The sequence below is a fragment of the Aristolochia californica genome, unplaced genomic scaffold, assembly GCF_029961685.1.
Source record: "Aristolochia californica isolate CCGP_79_NKW_82.1479 unplaced genomic scaffold, dmAriCali1.0.hap1 SCAF_1, whole genome shotgun sequence".
In the NCBI taxonomy this organism is placed as follows: Eukaryota; Viridiplantae; Streptophyta; class Magnoliopsida; order Piperales; family Aristolochiaceae; genus Aristolochia; species Aristolochia californica.
The window spans coordinates 58,236,508-58,254,618 of record NW_027181770.1 but is presented as its reverse complement, the minus strand read 5'-3'; the positions used below and the strand labels follow the sequence as shown (position 1 = coordinate 58,254,618).

The following is an 18,111-nucleotide window of genomic DNA, read 5'->3' as shown; positions in this document are numbered from 1 at the left end:
AACCACGGGGCAACAAAACCATGGTATACACATACGTACCCGACTCGCCCGAGCCGGCTGCCCAATCAGATACCCAACCAGGTTGGGCTTAAACGGCCGCTCGGCCCAAAAGAAAATCCAAAAATTTAAAATTAAAATACTAAAGAATTATTAAAAACATATATCATAATATATATTTTTAATTTATTTTAAGAAAAAAACTTTTGGTAAAATTTTCTAGTCTTAGGGACGTGAAAAAAAACCCTAACTTGGAGCACGTCGATCAACTCTGCGATGATGGGATTACGAAAATGCCACCGAAATAAAAAATTAACGAGAAACATCAAAATTCTGTTCTTACTTCTCCCGCTTAGGCCTCGTCCAATTCAATCACTCGCCGACCTCTCAGAGCTTGTTTCCTAAGCCCCGGCTGGTTGCGGAAAACAGGTACTTGTCTTCTGGTTTGGGTCATCGTTTTGTATTTTCTTCCTTTCCATCCTAAATCAAACACGGGGAAGTTTTTTCCTCCATTGTCCTTAAAAGCATGTTGCACGCATTTAGTCGCTCAAGGCGCCCCGATTGATATGTAAAGTTCCTTTTCATTTTCGGCTTTTTAGTTTTCCCTTTCTGATTCAGGTTATCTATCTCTTCTCTTATAGTATTTGCGTGGCCCTGTTGAGTATCTCTCATCTACCACCTTTCGGGGCTCTTTTTTAGTTCTCCTATCGGTTGCCACTATGCTATCGATCTCCTAGCTTTTTCGGTCAGAGCTATCCATATAAACTCTCTTTTATGCAAGCTTTGAAGAGGACTGCAGATTGGTAATCTTCATCGTGATAGCAAATTTCCTCAGATATATTGAATGTTTTTCAAAAAATGCCATTTCGGTGATAACCTGATTATTAAGTCATACAGATGTAGTTGGACTTAGGGGAAACCTGTGCTACTCCCTATTTATATTCAAAAAAATTCGTTCTCTTATCAGCTTCAGGGCTGTGTCATTGAACAGCTAGGTGTGAGCCATCCAACCAACCGATTTTTGTGATTACAACCATGGGAAGTTCATGTTTATCACATTATTAGGTTACTCAACATAAAGGACATCTTTAAAATGAAAGTTGTATTTTATTAGAAAGATCTTTTCTAGCTTATAATAATTACTTCATTGCAAGTGGCGAACATCCATAGCTATTCCTATAGTACACATGTTAGCACTAGAAGTTCTTAGTCTGTTTTCTTAGCTATTGGCATAATTCTGTTTGTCTTGTGGGGGTGCATATCAAAGGCTTACGTTCCCTGCACACACTGACTTCATAGTTCAAGTATTTCAAATCAGTGACGTTAGTCCTTAATCTCCTCGTTGCTGCTAAATGAAATCATAGCCAATCACAACCTCTCTGCCTTTCCCCCTTCCCACCTCTCTCTCTCATGCTTTCCTATTTCTTTTCCTCTAATCACTCAACTGTGGGTGCCAAACTCTCAATATAATCTCCCTCTTTAGGGATAAAGAAAAGGCTTCAAGAGGGAGTTGCAATAGGTAATCATTATCCTAGCAGAAGATATCCCTGATCTCTTTAATTTTTATTTTTTTGGAAAAATATCATTTTATTAAAAACCCCAAAATTTGTTTATCTAGGTGTAGTTGAGCGCAAGAACAAACCCTGTGAATTTCTATTCTATTTTCCTTCAAGATACTTGAGATTGGCACGATAAAAAGATTTAATCCTTTCTTTTGGCTGACTAACTTCATTTTGTCATAAAAAGTTCATTTCATAAGGGATTGGTTAGACATACGAAGTAATGGATTTCTAAGAGTTTTTCCTTCTTTAAACTGTGTAGAGATAAGGATACTTATGTCTAGGGGCTAGATATTAAGCTTTTTAAAACGCTGAAATGGTTATGTTTAGTTTTATTCAGGATGCAACCCTAGTGTGCAGACACTATGACAATTTCAAGTCTGCCTTGTTGCAAATCTAAACACTATATTGAGTGCCCCTTCAGAGAAAATTGGTTTTACTTTCAATTCTACAAGTGAGATTGTTTTAAATGTTGTTCATTAACTGGTTATGGTGGCAGTTTTCTTTAAAGTTCAACTCCCCGTTACTGGGAGGAGGCTTGACAAATGTAATAATCTGGATGCTGCAGAACTTTACACCTCCTTGGAGACTAGCTTATATTTTTTGATGACATAACTGAACATTCTAAGCTTATAGAAGTTTCATAGTAGAAAAATTCAAGATCTGCCAGTAATGTATTGGATTCTCTAGCTAAGGATGGTGTCTCTCGTCAATCTCTTAGTATTGGGGATTCCTTCCCGCCTTGTATTATGAGGTTTGAATGCCCCTTGCATCTTGTTTGTTTTACTGAGCGATGAAAGTCAACTTCTCCAAAAAACGTGGAAGTTAACACATTTCAAAAGAAAAATGGGAAGTTTACTCTTAAATCTCTACCACTTGTTGAGTGTTAGGTTAGCCTCTCACAATGACCCAAGTGTAGTGTCAGAATTTGGGAAACACAGTTCTTCTCTATATCAAAGTAGTTTTTCTTAAAAAACACTCGTTCCGTGGTTGACCATTCATCTTAAGTGCTTTAAAGCTTTCTAACTTCAATAAGATCTTTTTGAACTTTCCTTTCTGAAAAGTGTGAATTACTGTCGTATTATTACAGAATTATTGATTCAACCTGGTAGTAATGAGTTTTTTTGTGGCACAACAACTTTGTTATTCAAGACTAAAAGCATTTAGAAGTTGCAACATTCCTGGACCTTTTTTCTGACTTCATGCTTATTACACAAGTTTATTTGTCTACTTATTTATTTGTAGTTCATTGTTAATCTTTTTGCAGGCAATGTATGCTATGAAAGACTCTGTACCCTAATAAATAAGGCATGACTAATTGTTTATTCTGGATTGGATTCCCAATAGAGTTATGTTAAGTTATTTACTTCTTTTTGAAGGATTTAGTAACCAAGAAATTCCAAACTAACAAATTGGTGTATTTCAATATAAATATCAACTTAAATCCATTTATTTACGAGTCTTTATAACAGGAAAATGATTTCCAAGTTTTGCACTATTTTAGATGAACTGAGAGCAAATAATGATGCGACTATTAGATATTGTGACTGCAAATGTGAGTATATATCTGTCATATAATATTTTCGATTAATTATGATAAAGTTTCCAATATATGTTTCACGGTATTGTTAAGCTGGGTGTAGGTTCATCTCGAAATGATTAGCCGAAGTTAGGAGGTCTCTTCCTAACTTATGAACATAAGATAATTTTAATCATTGATTGATGTAGAACTTTTTTTTTTTTTTTTTTTTTGATAAAAATGCATTTATATAAACAAGAGAAATTACAGAAGAGGGAGATTGATTGATGTAGAACTATTCTTAATATCATTGACACATCCTGTTAGATCCTAGTCTCTATACTCATCTAACAACCAAGAAACTTCGATGATAAATGCAATGCAGTGAACTTTCATCCAGAGACTTGAAATTGCATTATCTGTGTCCGTAGTATCTTCCGTTTGGTTAAATTATGAAACTTACATATAGCTCATTGTTTAATTAAACTTAGTCTCTTTGCTCAATTGAGAGATATTTTCTATAATAATTGTTGTGTGGTTGCAGGTTGAGACCGTGGATTGATCTTGGTCAATAATTGGCTAGTAATTGTGGAACTGCTTGTTCACTGAAACCATGGATGGTATGTGTGCCCCATATTTTTTCCTTCAGTTCTCACATTTTATCTTTGCTGAATGTCTGTTAGACTGTTTCTGACTAATGGTGATTTTCACTATAAGAAAAGTATAGTGAGGCCTCTTCAATAAAAGATCATGAGGGACAAGGTTGCAATGTTGTTGTTATTGTTGTTGCTGTTGTTTTTTTTTTTTTTTTTGTGTGTGAGTTTGTGTGTGGGGAGATGAAAGAAAGAAGGGTTTGATGTTTAACTTCTTCTCTAGTCAATGGATCAGCAATACTATTAGTTTTTTTTTTTACCAAAGAAAGGAAGAAATATCAATGGGAGTGAGATGAAGATATAACAAGGTCAAGAACAAGATCCTGAATTTCTTCAAAGATGTCCCATGCCCACCATGGAGCTTCACAATAAACCGAATCGAACCGAGCCGAACTCAAGCCGCTCGCGAACTGGCTCGGTTCAGTGCCACCCTAATGACAAGATCCACCCTGTTGTGGTTGGGGAGTGAGGCGTTTAGGACAGATTAATTGTTGTTTTATTTATTTATATTTTGTATTTTCCGTAGATGTAATTATTTTATTTATTCAAGGACATTTTGGTCTTTTGGGACATTTTTACTATCAGGGGTATTTTGGTCATTTTGAAATATTTCAGGGTTTTGGGTCGCTATTTAAACCCGTTATGCATATAATTGAGGATTATTGAATGAATTGAAAATTTTCTTTCTTCCCCTGCTGTTTTCTTCTTGCTTCTCTCTTTCTTTCTTTCTTCTCCTTCCTCTATTTTCTCCAACTCTCCTTCACTGCAATAGCTCGACGCTTGTCTCGCATCAAATTTGGTATCAGAGCTGAAGCATCTTTAGGCACGCAGCTTCTTGTATCGGCAAGAGAGGAAGAGGGGGAAGGACGATACCTGAATTTGAGTCTCGTTGGTGGTTGAGCTTGACCCTCTCTTCTATTTATTAAGTGAGATTTAGCAAAGTACAAAAACGCCCCTACATACTTAGAATCACTTAAACCCTTATACCTTCCAATTTACATAATCAAATTATATGAAATTAAGCCTAGTAACATACTCAATCATGTAGTATAAGATAATGTAGATATCAGAAACATCTCCTGATGTAAAAAGACCAAAATAGCCCTCAGTAGCTTTTCTAACATTTTTCATTTTTATGGTTAAGTTATTTGCACTTGTATAGTTCAAGGAAAATACATTGCACTTCAGTGAAATATCTTTTGCACAGCAATCTAAGGAGCATTTTATATTGAATTTATTCATTTATTTATATTATGTCTTGAGCCTTTTATATTGAATTTATACATTTATTGGTAAATGCCTTTCTTTATATTTTCTTTTCCTGTTTGGATTCTAGTGGATTCACAGCCAAGCATGGAAGAAACCATTCTGGTGGGTGATGATCTTATGATGGGCCCACCATCTCCTCTCGTTCCCCCTGAAATAGCATCTCACGTCATTGAAGGTGTTGATTTATGTGATGGAATTTTAAGGAATCTCTTTTTGTGTAAGTTCTTTGTATGGTAAGCTGGCTCATTCAAGTAAGAAATACTGGATTTACTCTACTTTCTTGGGATGAATTTTTACCATTGAATGGTGCATTGTGACCCCTAGAATAAGCAAGACTGTTATTCTGATATTTCTCTGATCTTGATGAGCATCACTCAGGACACCCACAACAGGATAGTTTTTGAATAACCATATAGTTGCTTTGCAGGGGGGTCTTTGTTTATTTATTTTCATCATTTATTTTGTTTTATGTAACATGAGACAAAACATTTGATTTTCAAGTTCATGATTTAGGTTTGCAAATCAATGATATTGAGCCCTTCTGTCAAGATGAGATTGCATTATATCGGCAATGTGCAGAGAAACGGGTCTGATAATTATTTTTTTTGTTCTTCATTTGTCCTTGTTTTAATTGACATGGTCTTTCTTTGCTCTATTACTCAATGTTACCTGATTTCTTGAACCATTCAAACTGGATCCAGGATAAGGAGCTGAGACAGAGGCTGGAAGACAGTGAACATAAATTGGGTTTGTCAATGCCCTTTGATGAAGCAAAGGCAAGAGCTGATCAACTTCAATCAGAAGTAACTTCATTAGAGAGGTAATTCTTGACCACTTCCCTATGTTGTATCCTAGCATGTGCTAATATACACGTGTTCTTTTGGGGGGTTGACAATAAGGGTTTGTTGGAGCACACACTGACATTTTCATTGACAGAATACCTTTTTTTATTTCATATATTTTAGACAGATGATTCTTGCAAGTGGTATTGAAGGCATGGGGGGTTTTCAGCAGCGATGGAGTTTACATGGCCGCCTTGAAGATTCCAAGTACCTTCCATATGCACTCATCTTAGCTTGACAGCTTAGTTAAAAAGATGAACAGTTTGGCAACTGCATGCAGTTGAAGATTCTTCTACAATAATTACTGCTCCTGCTTCACTTCATTGCACTTCACTTCACTTCAGTAACTAAATTCAACTTCTCATCATGAGTTTCGTGTAGGAAGAGATTAGAATCACTGAATCAGGGAATGTCAAATAGGAAGCAGGAAGATCATGCAAAAAGCTCAAAGGATAGCTCTAACAAGAAGTGGTGGGCTCTGTGGTAGCTGCTTTCTGTTGCTGAATTGGTAAGTTGTTGGCCTCCTGAGGTGTTTGACTTATGTCCCCTTTGGTGAGCAAAATGCTTTTTAATTCATAATAGGCAAATCCTACTAGCATCCTGACATTAGTTCATCTTGTATTAAGCGGGCATGGTCGGAGTTCCCCTCTGTTATGAGTTTATGGTGTTGGTAGCTAAATGTTTCATTGCATGTAGGTTAATTGTCTTCTCTTGGAATTTGAAATTTTAGTAGTCTCCACTGGTCCAATTTAGCCATTATACCCTATTGGAGATTCCATGAAACATGTCATATGAATCCCTTTTCTTTCATTTATATTCGTATAAATCATATCTGACACCCATGATAACACCAGCAACCTGATATAAATGGAATAGATGTACATACGAGGGCTAGAAAATGAAGTAATAGTTAATTTTTCTCATTTCCTCAAGGAACGTGGATATTCCAGCGATCAGGTGGATCACATTCTTCTCAGTGGATTGGCTATACCAGTGTCTTTACTATTCCACAAGGACTGTTAGAGCTTTTTTGTATTAATTTGCCTATAACCCTTAATAAAAGAAGAGAATTGAAATCATTTTCACTTGAATTAGCAACAGCGGGTGGGCTTGGAGTTGATGGATTTTCAATTTCATTACTTTCATATTTACATTGCTTGGCTCTTAAATGTCATGGACTCTGAGGCTAAGATTCACATTTTTTTACTTCTTTTGCTGAGATTAGGAACGCTTGTTCATTTGGCACCATAGAATTTTAGAGTTGTATCTGGATGAGCGTGTTCATAAATGCCATTCGAATCGTCTTTCCACCTAATTCTTTTGGTGAATTTGATCCTGTAGGGGAGAAGTTGAAGGCGAAATACCCCGAGTTCAGACTTCAGAGCCAATAATATGAATGCTGGGTGCCTCAGTAGGTGAGAGAAAGACGGCTATTATCTAAAGCCCGCTAGTTATCTAAAGGTGAGTCTGATGCCTCACTGGCCATCTTCGTGTATATTACCTGCCATCAATAACCTTTGTATTTGCGACATAACAAGGGTTGTGAAAACATTCAATTAGCGCTTCCTGACTGTCCATGTCTGTTTTAGAGAGTTGGCCAATCGCTTCCAAGTTTTCAAAGGTAATATTTTTTTAGTCTGTCTTGTGTGGTATATGGGCGTTGTTGTGCAAGCAGAGGATTCTACAATATTTACGTTTAACTGCGGAATTGCTGTTGTGAGGTGTTTATGTGGGATGGCCAGGAAACGGGTTCGTGGGGGTAGAGAATTTAATTCTGTCACAGGTGTTTTTCACTTATCTTGCAGACGGCCTTGGGTCTGGGTTGTTGTAAGGAGCAGTTACAAAGAGACTCAAAAAGTTTCATTGAATGCCTTAAAAAGAAGATAACCTGTGAGCCTGAGAGTAGGGCAATACCATAGATGCATGACTGAAGGTAATGGTAGGTAGTAAGTAGTACATTACATTAGTGGTACAATATGATTCAGTTAGTTTTACTTCTGCTGGACGGACCGTGGTACGAATGCAAAGCCGCGGGCATGGCGACGTCCAAAGCTAACCCTGGAAGGGGAAGAATCTGATGTGCTTAGATTTGAGATTCTGGAGACGAGGTCGTCCATCTTCTTGTCCACTTCCATATCTGTTTCTTTTGTTTCCTTTCTTTTATCTCCATGAGGGACATTCTTTCGCAGGACCTTTAGACGTTGTTTTTTGGATGGACGAGCTTTCTTAAAGAATTCAAATGATGCAGGAAACTTGTGCTTGTCTATGAGATGTTGTTGTCGGCTTTTATATGTCTTCAGCTTCACTCCACAGCCTTCCACCAAGCATTCATACTGGTGTTCAAATGCATAAATTAGAACATACAATCTCTACTTCATATCAAAGATGAGAACAGTATTCGAAAATATCAAAATAAGTTTATCCAAGTCGCCCAGAGCTGTCAAAAATTAATAGTAGGAGATGATTGACCAAACTGCTAGCAAGCGGTTAGAGCTCATCAATGGTTGGCTCAGCAGAAAGTATCGTCTGCACTAGAGTGCTCCTATTGAGATAAGGGGCTCACTCAGGTACCTCATATCAGTAGGGTATATACTAAATTCAATTTGTGTATTCTCCATTATACAACATTTATCCACTCTGAGACAACATACCCCCAAAAAATAGTCATATAGGTCTATGAACACACCTCACACCAAACACAGTTCACATGGAAAAAATATACTTGCTGCATAATCCACAAAATTTCAGAACCAACTGCATAATTCACACTCAAAATCTTTTTCTTTGTTTCAGAAACAGCAGTGTCCAGAAACTTTACTAGCCCCATGGAGAAGAAAGGCATAAGTCTCAAGAAGACAACTTGCCTTACCTAGATAGAAAAGAAATGTCTTACCAAAAGAAATAGATGATGTGAAAAACAGCAAATTCTAAATATATTTGGTCTTCTGCTGCGGCTAATAGATACAAGAGTTGGCACCAGTAGGGCTAACTATTGATCTTATAGGCTATTTCACACCTCAAATACTGGTTACATCAATGGAAAATTCCATTTTCTCCTTCAATCTCAAGAGATATTCTTGGCATCAAGAGGTATGATGTTCCTAGGTTAAGAAGGCAAGCAACAAACTTGCATTTTCTCTGGACTACAGTCCCTTTATGACTTCAGTGTGCATGCATATTCTCTTGATAATTAAAATGCAGTTTACCAGATCTCAAACGACATTCTTGTCATCAAATTGTAGAATGGGTCTACCAGAAGGAGATAATAAAATGCTTTCTATACCAATAGTCCTTTAAGATTTTAGAGTGCATCTCCATGCATGTACATTAAGAGAGTTATAGATGAAATTAAATGGGAATTACCATTGCAAAGCCACGAGCAACTTTTGCTTGAAGAAAAGAATCATGTGCTTCAGAAATATGAATACTCAGCAAGCGAGATGTGGGAAAAACTCTATAGCACACAGAGCAGGAAGCCATGTGCCTTGCATGGTAATGGTCTTCAAAGTTCTCTAATGAATCCAATTGTGCATCACAACCAGCAATGGGACAAGTTAAGATCCTGTCAATGCACGAATGAAGCAACCCATTCATAAATTTACCATTTTTTGAAGAACATAAGGGAAAAATAGCAAGGTGCAAATTCCAGAAAAGCAGATACTTTGGGCATTAAAGGTAGAGGTCACTAAAACACCAAGTAGACAGATCCATATCAGTGTGATATCTTTTACTATACTAAGTTGTACAGAAGCAGAAATAACCCTCATATTGGTTTTCCCCCCTGCAGCTTTGCTAGCAACAGTACCTAAATTCTTCTAAATTGGAGAAAAAGAAAAGACCGGTGGTTGCTGAAGGTCATCATGTTCAGGTTTTCCTTTATTGAAAGATGTACTCTTGTTAGAATGAAGAACCAGAGTCTTGAATCATCTTTAGGATTTCAAAGCATGTTCTGAGCTTAAGGTAATGGTTTAATGTTTGAAAGATACAATCTCATTTAAAGACACAAGGACAAGTGAAAAGGCCAAAAGCATGACACTGCTGAATGGAGGCAGCAATACAAAACAAAGCACTTAGTTATTTTGACTTGCTTTTGAGCATCACAATAAACTTGCAAGGAAATCGCGAGAAGAAAAGTGATAAGTGAAGCTTAAGATTCTCTATACCAAAGCTTTACTTGGTCAGAAAAAAACTAAGCTAAATCTCCTAAACTTGCAACGTGCACAAATAATTGCTCAAATGCACCAAGAACAAGAGTTAAACGGAGACTGTAGATCCTCCACATGGTTAAAGCCAAGAAATAAAAAGAAAGACAACTGCCATCAATTCTCGCTTTCTTTTTAGAAGGATCAAAGAAGTTCACATATATAATACTAATAAATCATATGAAAAAAGATAATCAGAAAAACAGTCACAAGGACTTACCCGCCTACCACATCTTCCATGTTCTGAATTTGACATTTTTCATCTTCAGTTAGATCCAATGCAAACTGGTAACAAGGAAAACACCAAACTCGTTACTGCACAAACAAGAGAAACAAGTATGTCCTTTTCCACTAAAATTTCTTGTGGATACTTGCCAAATAGTATTTTACTTTTTTTTCAACAAATTGGAAGAATAGATAATGTCAAAATGCAACTAGATTGCTTTGGAGTCCAAATTTACTATGGAAGATAGTTTTTGATAATTTCCTTGATATGAAACATCAATTGCAAGCAGGAGGATTCATGTATTTCCACAAAATAATTTCATCTGTACATCGGGACTGTCAGAGTCAAATTCAGTAACACTTATCGCTTCCAATTCAATCTGATCCATCTAGGTTGTTAGGATGCCAAAGGGCCTCCTGCACTATCTTAAAACTGAGAGTTTTTGCTCACAACAAAGAGGGTTAACGGAACATTGCACATAGAGGGTAGTATTCTGAAGCATAAATGCTTCACATTGCCTATCACAATAAAATTAACGAAATGGAGAGCAGAGAGAATCTTAACTCGTAATGATAAATCAATTACATATTTCTAAAATCAGTCTATGTGATTATCTCCTGCTTAGTGAGGCTGATGATTCCTAAACAAGCATGAGCTGCTATCAGGCTAAAGCTTCAAATGTCAAGAAGATAGAAGGTCAACAAGCAGAGAAAAGGCCCATCCTCCTCAAATTTCTCCCACAGGACCCACGAGGTTAAACAAATGATATCATTCCAAGTTGCCAAAGAGAGATGAAACAGAAATAGTTCCTGAATTTCTGTATCAGTTGTTAAGCAAAGACAACAAGTTTCATCGCACACAGTTGGTTGAAAAAGTCTGTCCACCTTGATGATCCTTGTCAAGGCAGACAACTTTGTGTGGATGCCGACTTCTCCCTTTCTAGCAAGACAAACCAAGGATAGCAACAAGAGTTTATTAATTTTGGTGGTTCAAGGAAGAGGGTCACTATTATTTCTTAGAAGACCTACCGAATGCAGCTGACACCAAGCCTTCCTATACTAGTTCACAAAATGTCAATGAACTGATGAGAGGAAACAGCAGTGGATAAGCAGATAACATTATCAATACACTTGCCAAGCACAGGATGGAGCAAAAACTAATATCTGAGACACCTGATGGAATATGGTGGTAAGAATCTTACCTTCCGTTGCTTCAAAAGAAAGATAATCGCTACATATTAAGATGTTCCAGAAAAAGGTCATTAACTGCGGCCAGTAGCATCCAGACTTGAACTTCAAGTCCAGGATGATTAGGCCTTTTGGATCATAATATCATGCAAAAGACGTGAGGAAAAGTAAGTCAAGCCAACCATGAAGCAAGCGATCCGAGAAGGAGAACGCTGGTACTGATGATTTGTCCCAAGAAGGGGTTTAGTGTGCGTGTATAATCTTTTCCTTTAAGAATCGTGTGTAATCAACATAAAAAAAGCCAAATATCTTCAGACTAAATTGGATAACGCGCTAATTAGGTCCAAATCCAATCCTAAATCTGAATATTCGCTTTCCATGTCGAGAAGAAAAAGAAACATGACAACGATCAACGAAAAGAGAAGGCTGAAAATGATAAAAGGAAACGCAAGTAAGAAGAAAAATGTAAAACAGCACACCTGCTTTGCGAGAAGCTCCCTCTCTATATTTCCTGATACGAAGAAAGGGGCACATGAATCGAACTTTCGCACAGCAGCAATCCAGAAGGGGAATCCTAATTCGTCTTCAGCTTCGATGCATACCGCCATACTTAGAGCTCTCGATGTCAGAGAACGCTCAATTTCCTCCAACGTTCGTCTGAGCTACTGAAATTCGAGCATTTCGAATTCACAAGGGGCAATTGGGTAATTTTCTTCCATTTAGCGGCCTTTTCTGCAGTAGTAAAGTCGGCAAAGAAAGGTGCTGCATTTCCGACTAGCGAGAAGCGGGAAGGAGCGAGCCAAAACTTGAGGAGAAGTTGGCTTCTTCTTGCCGCCTCAGAAAGCTTGGTAGAAGGAATTGAGAGAGGTTTACTCCCCATTCTCCCGCGTCCATCTTGTTTCTACATCTCCATAAATCTTCTCTTTCTGTGTCCACCGTAATTTGGTTTATCTCCTTCTCTCGGATGATGGACGTAACTTCTTGTGTGTATTGATTGCAGAGGTCTGGATTGATTGTATTCAAGTAGGACACAACTTGTAAAATGGTGAGTATTACTGCCAGAGCAGTTGCGTCCATCTTTTTAAAGCTGCACTAAATTATTTTTTCTTGTCATACAGAGCACTTTTTCCTTCCAATTTTTGGCGCTTATGTTTCTGAATTATCCAATGCCAGTAAAGATGGATTGGACACATACTTTGCTTCTGCTCTAGAATTACTTCTTAAGATATGTTCACACGTCTGACATTTATCCAGTCGCTATGTTGCTTTTGAGGTGTTTCATAATGAGGCAAGCTCAAATACATATTGTTCCTAAACTCTTGTCACTACTCTTTCTTGCTGATTTGTAATCTCTACTTGATCGTAGACTTTAAAATTCCTTTCCTTCATCCAATGTAGGCTTCTAAATCTTCAGGCAAAAGAACTTGGGAGACATTTCATCTTGACGTTTATGCAAGTGAGCCTACTGTTATAGTCACAGTTGTTTTAATTTCTTCCCTTCACCCAACCTAGTCTTCCACTTGTTCAGGCAAAAGAACTTGGAGACATTTCTCCTTAATATTTATGCACTTAATCCTACTGTTATAGTCACAATTTCTTTTAGTTTTAGTTGACATTATTTCTGTATTAAAAGTAATTTTCATTTGATTTTAAGCCAAATCTTCAGATAGTTGATGTTTAACACGGTTATGTGATCAAAATCCCACTCTTGACACCTCCTTTAGACTTTTAGAATCTCAAGGACAGCTTCAATGTTGCTAATGAAGGTAATTTTGAGATGAGGGGAAGAGAAAGCTTTTATGATGGCTCAATGCAAAGACCTCGTGTCACTATTAGAATTGGTTTTTTAGATGAAACTAGTCCTTTTGCCCTACTTAGACATTGGTTTGTGGAATGGCAACAGGAGATGTGCAAATGTAAGGAACACACTTTAGCTGATATTTTTTACTTCATTTCACATGCAAAATGGTGGGCCGCACTGTGGGCTGATCAGCAGCAATCTTTCTGTGACTGCAACATCAGGTCCTGTGCAACTGGGCCATCTATCATGATGCAAAAAACGCCCTGCATGTTGACAGTGAAACCATTGATCCAAAGTCGGGACTCGTCGACCTTGGTGCCAGTGAGGACAATAGTGGCAGTGATACAATAAGTTATTTGATTTGAACTTGTGGTTGTAGGACAACCATATCCTCCGAATTTTACTTGGTCAGTGGATGTCACTCCTGTAAATTCTGATGCAAGATTTAGGAAGTGTCATTGCACTAGTTGTGAAACTGCTGAGATGCACGGTCGTTGATAGCACAGCATATTGTGCTGTCAACATCTTCAGACATCATTTCACACAAGTCATCTTTGTTGTGGTTAGCCATAAAGAATTGTCTCTTGAAGGAACTGGATTGACACAAGGAACACGCTTATCCCTTGTGTAAGGAGTACCAAAGATGTCAGACTCATCTAGTCATGAGGGCAGAATTAGTGTAGATCCACCATCTCTTGGATAGAAAGATGATAGGGGACTAAAATGGAGGAGCCAACAACACCTGCAGCTTGGCTTACTTGAAGACTGATAACAAAAAATGCCCTAGTATGGGGCTGCTGCTGTCAGAAACTTGTGCGTTATCCATTTTGTCTCTTCCTTCATCTTCAGTATATTTGAGGTGGAACATCTACACAAAGCACAAGAGAAAAGAATGAGATGATGGTGGAAGAGGTGTTGATTGATGCTTCTCTTTTCATCAGCCTAGAGGTCCAAGATCCAGTCCTATAACTAATAAATTCTAACCTGTTCTTGGCGTCACCATTGTCAGCACTAGTTCGAAGGGTAGAGCATTTTTTTTTTTTTGTATTAAGCCATTAATGCACTGCAACTTTTGTATAGATATATTTATTTGTTAAGTTATTCTTGGTAGATGCAGTTTTTACTTTCCTTGTACTTACCCTCGCAATTATCAATTATTCCATAATTATAACATTTAAAAAAAAGTTATTGTGTGAACAGTATTTGTGTTTTACCCTGTAAATTCCTTCAATTCATCAGTCAGGTCGTAAGGAAACTGTTCTAGATTTGGCAAAGTTTGTTGACAAGGGTGTTCAAGTCAAGCTCACTGGTGGACGTCAAGGTGATTCCTGGACTTCTCATAAGTATACTAATTTCAGCAATTTAAACTGTGCTCTAGAGTGTTGGAGCTATCTCTGTGAGTGGTGGTGTTTGTTTCTTATGAAACTCAACTTGGTTGTTACTGAAAATTATTTGTTTCAATTACTCGATTTTGATAAGAGCATGGATTAGATTTGTTGGCTATGACATTTAGAAGATTCTTCTATTTTCAGTTTCCTCAGCAAAAGAGCAAATCACAAAATTTAAGTCTCTTCCTGTTTTTCTTTGTTATTCTTTGTTTTATCAAGTCTGTCTTGTCTATTCTAAGGTAGATTTGGATGTCTTAATTGAAATATTATTATTATAATCAACTGTGTTAGATTGAGCCCGGTTCCATTCCAAAATGACTGGCTACTTAGGAGACCTATTATTCAACCTTATAACTCAATCAATTTTCTTAATACTTCTCAATATGGGACTTTTTCCCACTCAACAAACTGAATGGTACATGACAAAGTAGTCTTCCTTTTTGTCAGTTACAGGAACTTTAAAAGGGTATGACCAATTGCTGAATCTTGTGCTGGATGAAGCAGTAGAGTTCTTGAGAGGTATAAAATTATGTTACTTTATTGTTACATAATGGGCTGATAGTCATGATTGCAATAACTTTATATTCATCAAAAAGTACATTTTTGCTTTGATTTATGACGTTAATTATTTCTTAGTCATGATTATTAACTCATTAATTTCCTGAAGCATTATTGTGTGAGTATCTTTTGCTGGCATCCAAGGTCATAAATGGAAGGCAAAACTCTAGATACATTTCAACTTTTTTTGCCACTAGGGTGTCTTATTATCATTACCTGATTGATATCCTCTACCTAATGTCTCCACAAATGTTCTCAACCACATGGTTGATAAAAATATAGTTCTTTTGCATGTGGATCTGTTACCTACTTATTAGCTTCTTTTTCTGCAGATGCAGATGATCCATTGAAGACTACTGACCAGACCAGACGCCTTGGCCTCATAGTATGTGATCCTTTCTTGATATTTCTTCAGTTTGCTGTTGATTAAAAATTACTGCAAAAGCAATTTGCTTTTATTATAAAATAAAAATACTCTTCAAGCATTTAATCTAAAAATTGCTTCTTTGATTCACCACTAAATCTTTCAAATTTCTAATATGATGTTAAAGGACCCTATTTTTTTAAAATCTGTTATGTTTTTTTAGGGTGATTGATATGAACCTGGAAGGAAGAGTATGCACTAACTTGAGAAAAAGTGAGAGATAAGGAGAACTCTAACAGCTAAAGAAAATAACGAAAATAGAAAATAAACAAGGCTTGAGGCAACATACCCCAGCCCTAACCCAATCTCCGTTAAATAAGAAAATATTTACAATCCTTTTAGGACTCAAAAAACTAACTTAAACAATTTTCTCCTAAGCAACTTCTACTCTCCCCAAAAAAATTCCTAAACAACTTCTAGTCCACTGAGAGATGCTTTCCTAATTTAGAGTGGAAGCCAAACCAAGTTGGCACCACTTTCATAATTTGCTCCACATGTGGGATTTTCTGTAGTCTTCCTGTTCTACCCTTGTACTTTATAAAATTAATTAATTATAAATAGACTCCTTATTACTCGTGTGTTATCATTCCACTCCCCCTATTACCATTCAAGCTTGTGTCATCTGTTGTCCCACGGTCTTGGGCTTTTATAGATGTTAGCTCCCAAGGTAAGATCAATTGGGAATTGATCCTATTATAGGCAAGAAGCTTTGTTTTATGGTCAGAAACCTTCCTTTGCTCAACCTTTGCTACAATTTTTGTTGTGTTGGAAAGTAGGCTCACAAAGGATTCTGGCAAGGTATAATGCAATATAAAAATTATTTGATGCATGACTGCTCTGGTATCGGAAAGAAGAATAAGGTTTGCACGAATTTGAAAGAAAGAGAAAGATGTGTAAACAAAAAAGCTTTTGAGGTAACATGTGTAACCTAATCCAATATACTTTGAATGAAATATTACAATCCCTGTAGAACTCCAAAAACTAAATTAAAAACTTCCAACTTTTGGGCAATTTCTTACTTTTAAGCAGCTTCTACTTTTCTAAGCAACTCCTTAAACAACTTCTACTCCATGTGAGAAATGCTTTTATGATTTTGAGTGGATGCCCTACCAAGTTGGGCACATTTCCTTATTTAAACAACTACTCCATGTGAGATTTTCCCCTATGCTTGTACATTGTTCTGAAGTACATAATTGATTTCGTCTTGTTGTAGGTCTGTAGAGGGACAGCTGTAATGCTTGTATCCCCTACTGATGGGACTGACGAGATTGCAAACCCATTTCTCCAGCCAGAGGGAGCTTAGGCGTTTCCCTGCGTTCCCGTTAAAACTCATATTTTGTTCATGGCCGACTCATTCTCATAGACTTTCCATTATCAGATACATAGTTATTTCCTTAGGCATGAAGAATTATGACTGGGATAAGAATTCGACCTTCATATGCCACCAATGTTTTTGTTACCAGGCAGGTTTAGAACAAGAATTTTAATGGAAACCTAATTTCAGACGCACGTTTCAACCTTCTTCCTGTAACTGGCCCACAACAAAGTTTTAATAAGGTATGTGTTGGCTTTAAATGGGCATCGTGGATACGAGTTGGGTTTGGATTGAATTTAAATTTATTCACAAATCTTCTTCTCGATTTGTCTCTGTATTACATTTTTGGGCCGGCAAATGGCCCACGAAGCCTAAAGCGCCAACCCAGATTCGTGAATAGTCGCGCTTAACCTCTGCTGTTTAATAATCGTCCGCGGCCAAGGATTTCTCTCGCAGTCTGGCTTCCTCTTGTGCTTCCGAGTCAGAGAGACCTCCGGCGCTTCCTTTCCTGTCAACCTGAAAGAGGCTCCTTGACACGAGATCTGTTCCCCGTCTCAAGCTCGTCCGCAGACTGGAAACTGGATCTGCAACGTGAGGAGGCTCTGTTTTGGCTGTGATTTTCCTCCCTTTGCGGCTCCGTATTCCGCTTTCTTGGTTTCTATTGCTGAAAAAATGGGACCGATGCTTCACCATTGTCTTCTCCTTTCCTCTTTTGTAAATTTATTAGAAGCGGAAAGTGCATTGCATTTAATTTATTTTTATTAAAACCGGGTAGTTCAGCTCGGAGTTGCCGTGCATGGGTGTTTGTTTCGCAGGGGAATCAGAAACTTTTGGTTTTGTCTAAGGCTGGTGTTCGTTTTCGATTGTTGTGATTATTCGTTCGGGGGCGTTCTTCTGGTCTGAGGTAGCCCATGCAGGAAGGGCGTCCGGTTCTGCCTCTGGCTCGTGTTTTCCGTTAATGGTTCATTTTATTTCTCTTGTGATGCTGCCGATGAGGGAGGATTTTGAGTATTATTTTTTTTTTGCTAACAAAATTGAATTTCTTCCTTGTTGTTTCCTTCTTTCTGAAATTAATCGTGATTTTGGTCTATCCTCTTAAAATATAAATGGTTAGCCTGTTCGGCGGCATAATTGGTCCTTCCATTGTTGTTCAGAAACCTTGTGCCTCTCC

The 18,111-nt window shown here is 37.4% G+C and overlaps 3 protein-coding genes across 9 annotated transcripts; 2 read left to right on the top strand and 1 right to left on the bottom strand.

Annotated features, from left to right (window-relative positions):
- The first annotated feature begins 357 nt into the window (after window positions 1-357).
- LOC137963200 (uncharacterized) lies at window positions 358-9,707 on the top strand. 4 transcript variants are annotated; one of them, XR_011115193.1, is made up of 9 exons: window positions 358-426; window positions 3,620-3,695; window positions 5,065-5,214; window positions 5,511-5,584; window positions 5,699-5,817; window positions 5,963-6,046; window positions 6,221-6,347; window positions 7,181-7,300; window positions 9,627-9,707. XR_011115193.1 is itself a non-coding variant. In XM_068810382.1 (8 exons), the coding sequence occupies exons 2-7, from the start codon at window positions 3,689-3,691 to the stop codon at window positions 6,324-6,326; spliced, it is 501 nt and encodes a 166-aa protein (XP_068666483.1). In that variant the 5' UTR covers window positions 358-426; window positions 3,620-3,688; the 3' UTR covers window positions 6,327-6,347; window positions 7,181-7,477. The 4 variants fall into 4 exon arrangements, 3 of the variants coding, with proteins under 3 accessions (XP_068666483.1, XP_068666475.1, XP_068666479.1); XM_068810382.1 differs by lacking the exon at window positions 9,627-9,707 and having other exon boundaries at window positions 6,260-6,347; window positions 7,181-7,477; XM_068810374.1 differs by lacking the exon at window positions 9,627-9,707 and having other exon boundaries at window positions 7,181-7,477.
- On the bottom strand, window positions 7,691-12,094 carry LOC137963196 (uncharacterized). Its single transcript, XM_068810370.1, has 4 exons — window positions 11,934-12,094; window positions 10,262-10,326; window positions 9,203-9,401; window positions 7,691-8,172 (listed from the first exon to the last, which is right to left on the bottom strand). Exons 1-4 carry the CDS (start codon window positions 12,060-12,062, stop codon window positions 7,831-7,833), a joined length of 735 nt encoding a protein of 244 aa, XP_068666471.1. The 5' UTR covers window positions 12,063-12,094; the 3' UTR covers window positions 7,691-7,830.
- Window positions 12,095-12,231: 137 nt separating this feature from the next.
- On the top strand, window positions 12,232-17,218 carry LOC137963180 (sm-like protein LSM7). Of its 4 annotated transcripts, XM_068810355.1 has the most exons (6): window positions 12,232-12,321; window positions 12,455-12,499; window positions 14,495-14,576; window positions 15,091-15,162; window positions 15,534-15,586; window positions 16,839-17,218. In XM_068810355.1, exons 2-6 carry the CDS (start codon window positions 12,497-12,499, stop codon window positions 16,926-16,928), a joined length of 300 nt encoding a protein of 99 aa, XP_068666456.1. In that variant the 5' UTR covers window positions 12,232-12,321; window positions 12,455-12,496; the 3' UTR covers window positions 16,929-17,218. The 4 variants fall into 4 exon arrangements, with proteins under 4 accessions (XP_068666456.1, XP_068666458.1, XP_068666465.1 ...); XM_068810357.1 differs by lacking the exons at window positions 12,232-12,321; window positions 12,455-12,499 and adding an exon at window positions 12,869-12,910 and having other exon boundaries at window positions 15,097-15,162; XM_068810364.1 differs by lacking the exons at window positions 12,232-12,321; window positions 12,455-12,499 and adding an exon at window positions 12,869-12,910 and having other exon boundaries at window positions 15,540-15,586.
- Window positions 17,219-18,111: the final 893 nt, after the last annotated feature.